The sequence below is a fragment of the Mastomys coucha genome, unplaced genomic scaffold (assembly GCF_008632895.1).
Source record: "Mastomys coucha isolate ucsf_1 unplaced genomic scaffold, UCSF_Mcou_1 pScaffold15, whole genome shotgun sequence".
In the NCBI taxonomy this organism is placed as follows: domain Eukaryota; kingdom Metazoa; phylum Chordata; class Mammalia; order Rodentia; family Muridae; genus Mastomys; species Mastomys coucha.
Genome location: NW_022196897.1, coordinates 125,702,696 through 125,708,548, shown reverse-complemented (window position 1 = coordinate 125,708,548; position 5,853 = coordinate 125,702,696). Strand labels below are relative to the sequence as shown.

Genomic DNA, 5,853 nt, shown 5'->3' with positions numbered 1-5,853 from the left:
TATATATCAGTTATGCAGCTTGGTCTTCATGTGGGACTCCTAACAGTGGGAGCAGGGGCCGTCTCTGACTCTGGTGCCTGCCTTTGGATCCTTTCCCCTACTGAGCTGCCTTGACTAGCCTCAGCAGGAGAAGATACACCCAGTCTTAGTGCAGCTTAATGTCAAGGATGGTTAATATCAATGGGAGGTCTCCCCTTTTCTGAAGAGAAAAGTAGGAGTCATGGGTGGAGGGGAGTGGGGAAGTACTGTGGGAAGAGGATATAGGAGGAACTCTGGTTGGTACGTCAATTAATTAATTAATTTAATTGAAAAGGCTTGCTTATATTTTTCCTATAGACGAAATGAAAGGCAAAAACAATAAGATATTGAAGATTCTGAAATGTCTGCTTGACACAATACATGTGTATAGATGTTACTTTAGGAGCAGTTTGTCTAATATAATAAAAATAGTTCTTAGGTATTTACTATAATTTCAATGGTTCATGTTACTGACCACAATGTAAACTGATTTTACACTACATTTTATTACCATCAATGATGCAAAGCTAGGGGCTGGAGAGATGGCTCAGTGGTTAAGAGCACTAGCTGCTCTTCCATAGTTCCTGAGTTCAATTCCCAGCAACCACAAGGTGGCTCATCTATATTAGAATCTGATGCCCTCTTCTAGAAGCAGGTGTACATGCAGATAGGACACTCATACATTAAATAAATAAATAAATAAATCTTTTTTTTTTAAATGATACAAAACTAACATTTCAAGACCATCAGGAAAAATGGCTGTGCTTTTCCAAAGCTCACATTAGTATGTTCAATTGAAATTGCTCCTATAAAAGCTAAGCACTAATAAAATTTCTCACTAGTTCACATATCTGGCTCTTTCCTGACCTCTTGTTTGCTTGTTTAGTTTTCCCCAGCACCAGGTGTCAGGGCTCACTGAGGTCGGGGAATGCATTACCAGTGAGGCTATGCTCCAGCCCTGCAGTCAGGCTCTTATTCTAAACAGTATTTGTTCTGTGACACTTTTAAGTTTTAGTTCTCTCACCACTCAACACTCATTGAAACAATGACACTAAAGCGAATCTTTCAATATTTAAAGGATACTTTAACTGCACTATTCAATCATATTCATACTTGTCTGCAGTGGATCTCGCTACTTTTTTTTCATAAAGCAGGCACTACTTAGAGAATTGTTTCTAATTCTCACTCTTAAGTCCGTTGTTTGGTTCAAATGTTAACAAAGGTCAGGGACTTGCAGCAAAAATGTTTAACAAGCTATCAGCAAGAAAATCAACTTTCAACCGAGTCACCCCCTTTATCCCTTTCTGTAAGAAGATAGTCCAGAGAAAATTGTTCACCCTGGCTCAACTCCATCCTTCATATGCAAATTTGGTGCAAGTTGGTAGTAGCAATGCAAATAGTTTTTCTGTAACTGGGGTTAGGGGTAAGAAAACAGGTTTTATAAAAGGAAAAGAAAAAGATGAAGAAAAATATGCAGAGACTCAAGCATTATATCAAAATATGACCTATGAAACAGAGATGAGACAGACAGGAGGAGAAAAAGAACTGATCGCACAGTTCGATTTCTTAAAGGAATCGTGCCGCTGTCAATCTAACGGATTTGGATAAGCCTCGGTGTGCACCAAACTCGGGGAAGGGTTCATTCACAGAGTGCACGCAGCCTTACTCCGTGCGACTTCATACTATGAATGGGGATGTAACAGAGAAACACATTGCCAAGGAAAGCCCATTCAGACTTCTCCGAAGGCACTTAGCCGACAAGATGCTCCTTCTGGGTTCCAAATTTCAGAAGTCACACTGCAGCTGAGCATAGCGGGGACCCCAGCCACTTTGGGATGAAGGGAGGGCAGAGGCTGGGACGGGAGGAAGGCAGGTGCAGGTGCAGAAGCTCCCAGGCTCAGCAACTGCAGCCAGAGTGACACCGGCCGGCACCTGTCCGCGGGACACCCGGCGGGAGGGAGGGAGGGACCAAGTCCCAACTGGGGTCCTGACCAACTTGTACCCTGCCCGGGGGCGCGCGCCTGCCGGGAGGCGAGCACGCGGGGTATAGGAGGTGACCCCGCGCCCGGAGGGGTGTGAGCTCTCGAGTGCGCGAGCCGCAGGTGCCCGGGGGGGTGCGGCGCGTGGCCGCCGGCGTGCGCGCGCGTGGACGCGGCCGCGGGCAGGAGCGGCACCGGCCGAGAGGGCGCGAGGAGGCTGCGGGCGGAGGGCGCCGCGCCGCCCCGCCGGGCCCCCGCCCCCACCCACCCGCCGCCCGTCCCCGGGGCCGCGGGGCCGGTTACCTTTCTCCTCTCTCCACACCTTTTTCTTCTTGTTGCTGGGGTACATGCTGCCGTGGGGGTGGCTGGCTTTAAGCTGCAAGTTCCCCAGGCTCACGGGCAAATAGGGTGTGTGGAGTGGGGGGGTGGGGGGAGGTGGGGATGGAGGGGACACTCGGGAGGGAAAAGTGCAAAGGCTCTGCGTCCCGCGCCGCTAGCCACTGGCCCGTCGCCGCCCTCCTCCCCTTATCCCGCCCGCTCTGCCCGGCGGCCGCCGCCACAGCAGCACCTCAGAGCCTGTCAACTAGGTCACGCCTCGCACTAACCTAACACCCGCGCAGGCCCCGCCTCCCGGCAGCTAGGCAGCGCCGCCGCCCATTGGCTGCTCCGCCCGCCGCTCTCCCGGTTCTAGCCAAGGCGCGCCCCGGCTTCAGCCTCAGGGCGCAGGCGCAGGCGCAGGCTTGGGCTCGACGCCGAGGACGTTGGGGAGCTGGAGGGGGCGGGGCCGGAGCTCGAGGAGTAGGAAGGCCGCTTCTCGACGGAGGCGGGGCGTGCAGCCGCTGCCTGCGGGGAGTGGGAGGAGCAGGGCCTGAGGGCGTGGCCTGCCAGCAGGTGCGCCTGGTGACCCAGACCTGGCTGAGAGTGATCAGAGAGTCTAGGGGACTGTAGAATGAAGAGGTCACCTGTCCTAGAAGTTGTCTGAGCTCATTGTAACTCCCTCGTCTGGAAATGTTTTATCTGATAACCTGACGCTTTCCTTTCGGTGGACAAATAGAACCAAAAGAAAAGATCCAGACCGAGTGCAATCCGCTGCTCAGTCTTGCGTTAGAGATTTAGTTAGAATTCTGTGAAGTTCCTAAAGCTTTAAAGTACACCGGGCCAACTCGAGAGTTTTAAGATCTGGCAACCAAAATGTATAGGAACTAAGTCCCACATCAAAGTAAATCCAGCCAGTGCCTGGTTGTCTTTTATTCCTGATTGACTTTCAAAACAACTTCTGATCCAAAGGTCTAGCTTGATCCTAGGTAGTTCTGAATTTCCTGTCATAATTCAGGAAATTCAATTGTCAGAGAATCTACCACGGAAGCACAGTGACCTAGAACATAGAACTTTTGCACTCTCCTCTTTGCACCTCAAATTCATCGTCTCTCCACAAAGCTGGCTTAGTGGATTTGGAAAGCACATCTATTTATCAACTTGGGATCTAAGTTACATGCATTGGCAAATAACTATAGAGAACACGGTGTTTGTTTTGAGAGTGGGTATTTTTGTAGTTCAGGCTTACAATTTCGGGATTCTCTTGCCTCAGCCTTAAACTGCCTTCCACCAAAGAGGCCTAAAACGCATTAAAAATAATAATGACAATGAAAAGGGAAAAGAGACCGCTCCGGGAACTGTAAAAAACAGAAGAATGTTTGAGTAACAAGACTTAAAAAAATGAATTCACAACATCTTAAAATAGTAATATTTATTTTGACACTTTTCTTCGGGATTTTTCCTTAAATGCTATCAAATACATAAAACATTATTTTGTTGGGGGAAAAATCTTCAAGAAGGAAGTCTTTGAAACCACACTTATAATGAAATTAGATTCTACTCATGTAGAATCCAGATAAAATGGGAGAGAGGGAAGGAGGGAGAAAAAATGATGAAGGTTTCATGGATGATCAAGGCAGTGTTAACATTAACGAAGAGGTGTGGTTTGACACATGGAGAATGTCCCCCAAAGGTCCAGGCATTCAAAGCTTTCTTCCTGAATGTGCCACAATTCCAAGGTGGTAAGACCTTTAAGAAGTAGGTCCTAGAGATGATGGGACTCTTGTTTCTTTGTGTTTCTCTGCTTTCCAGCTTGAGATGGAAGTATTTCGTTCCTCCAAACACTCCATCCATGATGTGACACTGTCACCAGAGATTCATATCAATGAGGCCACCTAGTCTTGGACTTGAACCTCCAGACCCATATGGCAAAAAGGGTGGGTACCTTTATTTCCTAAGTAGCCTGTCTTGATGATGTCATTATGAACCAGATCAGCAACTAAAGACCATATTTCGTTTGGGAAGAAATTGGCTCATTTAAAAGTGCTAGATGTTAGGTGTCTGCCAGAGAGTGCCTCCTACCAGGCAGCTCTCCCTCAGGGAAGCTTCAAGCCAGCCTAGGGCCAATCCTTCCACCATGTTGCACTGTTAACATCTGCTCATGTCAGCTTGGAAACCCAGGGCTTTTATTGAGTTGAGCCAATGATATTTGGGAAGTAATGGTTTAAGTGGTAGTTGTTATAATAATAAAAATTATCATTCAAAGGGGTTAAATTACCTCTCAAACCTTCCAGAAATGTTCACTATCAAAAGAGTTTAGATCCTTCCCCTACACTTAACCTTGGAGTGTTCCTGTCTGAATGCCTTTGTCGCTCACTCAGGTAAGCAGTGTGACAACCTAGGCACCTGCCCAGTCTTTCTCATGCCTTCGTGTTGGTATCGAATGAAGTCCTCTATCTGCTTAATTTTGTCTCACAGATTAGTCTGGGATGCTCTACTATCCAACAGAAATGCTGTCTGGATTACCCTGAGCCACTAGAGACGCTTCCTCACCAGCCTTCATGTTCACTTCTGCCCTCTGCCCATTCTTTTCATGCATCTCATATTGTCTTGTCAAATAAAATCATGCCATCCCATTGGTAGAAATTAATTTTATTGCTCTTGGCTAAGGACTGAATTGTGTCCCACCCACCTCAACATTTCTAATTTTGGACTCTTTCAATACGGGTATATCTAGAGAGAATATTGTTAAGAGGCAAGGCCATTATCTGATAGGACATAACCTTTTTCATGGGAGAGAGATCTGGCCTTCCCTCCCTCTCCTGTCTTTTCTCTGCCATATAAAAACACAGAGGAAACAGGTATCTTCAAGCCAACAGAGGATCATCATCAGAACCCTACCACACTGACACCTTAATCTCAGGCTCTTAGCCTCCAGAAGAGTAGAAAACTCTGTTACTGAAGCCCTATTCTGTGGTATTTTATTTTGGCCACCCTAAGTTTACTAGTACAGTCACCAAGAATGGAGTGACCCTCTCTCACCAATCCAGCCTTATATCATTTTTTACCCACATCCCACACCCAGTCTGTGGTTCTAGCTACATCAACATTTATGAACTTTCATTTGCTTGAACATACCTTGCCCTTATCACATTGCCTTCTTCCGTATTGACACTGTATCTGAAACATGATTTGTGTGATTAACTTATTTTCGTCCTTTCAATACTACTTTAGCGTCATCTTCTTGGGTCTGGCATTGGTTGTATATGCCTGTGAACCCTACACTCAGGAGACTGAGACCAAAAGACTGTAAGTTATATGCCACCCTGGGCTATTAAGACTGTCTACAAATGAGGAAACAAAAAAATAAATTCCAAATAACATCCTTGATTCCCACTTGATCTCTATTCTCAGTTTCTCTATCTGTGCCATCAGTGCTCCTTCATCTTCATATAAAGCATTTTTATAGTTTATCATTCTTTCATTTGTGATTACAGAGGGGAGACAGACTAAACTACAGTCAGGCAGTGAATAATAACTT

The 5,853-nt window shown here is 46.4% G+C and overlaps 1 protein-coding gene and 1 long non-coding RNA gene across 14 annotated transcripts in view; one reads left to right on the top strand and one right to left on the bottom strand.

Annotated features, from left to right (window-relative positions):
• Positions 1-2,784, bottom strand: part of Macrod2 (mono-ADP ribosylhydrolase 2) — a 1,944,357-nt gene extending 1,941,573 nt beyond the window's left edge. For 10 of the 12 annotated variants that reach the window (XM_031372073.1, XM_031372063.1, XM_031372069.1 and 7 more), the window contains exon 1: positions 2,301-2,596. In XM_031372073.1, the coding sequence (XP_031227933.1) occupies positions 2,301-2,346 (46 nt within the window). In that variant the 5' untranslated portion in view covers positions 2,347-2,596. Of the gene's footprint in view, positions 1-2,300 lie in introns of all 12 variants that reach the window. The other 2 variants (XM_031372067.1, XM_031372070.1) reach the window with 2 other exon arrangements.
• LOC116091034 lies at positions 2,764-4,948 on the top strand. Of its 2 annotated transcripts, XR_004118905.1 has the most exons (4): positions 2,764-2,888; positions 4,125-4,249; positions 4,607-4,693; positions 4,791-4,948. It is a non-coding gene; the product is annotated as an uncharacterized LOC116091034 (long non-coding RNA). The 2 variants fall into 2 exon arrangements; XR_004118906.1 differs by lacking the exon at positions 4,607-4,693.
• The last annotated feature ends 905 nt before the right edge of the window (positions 4,949-5,853 follow it).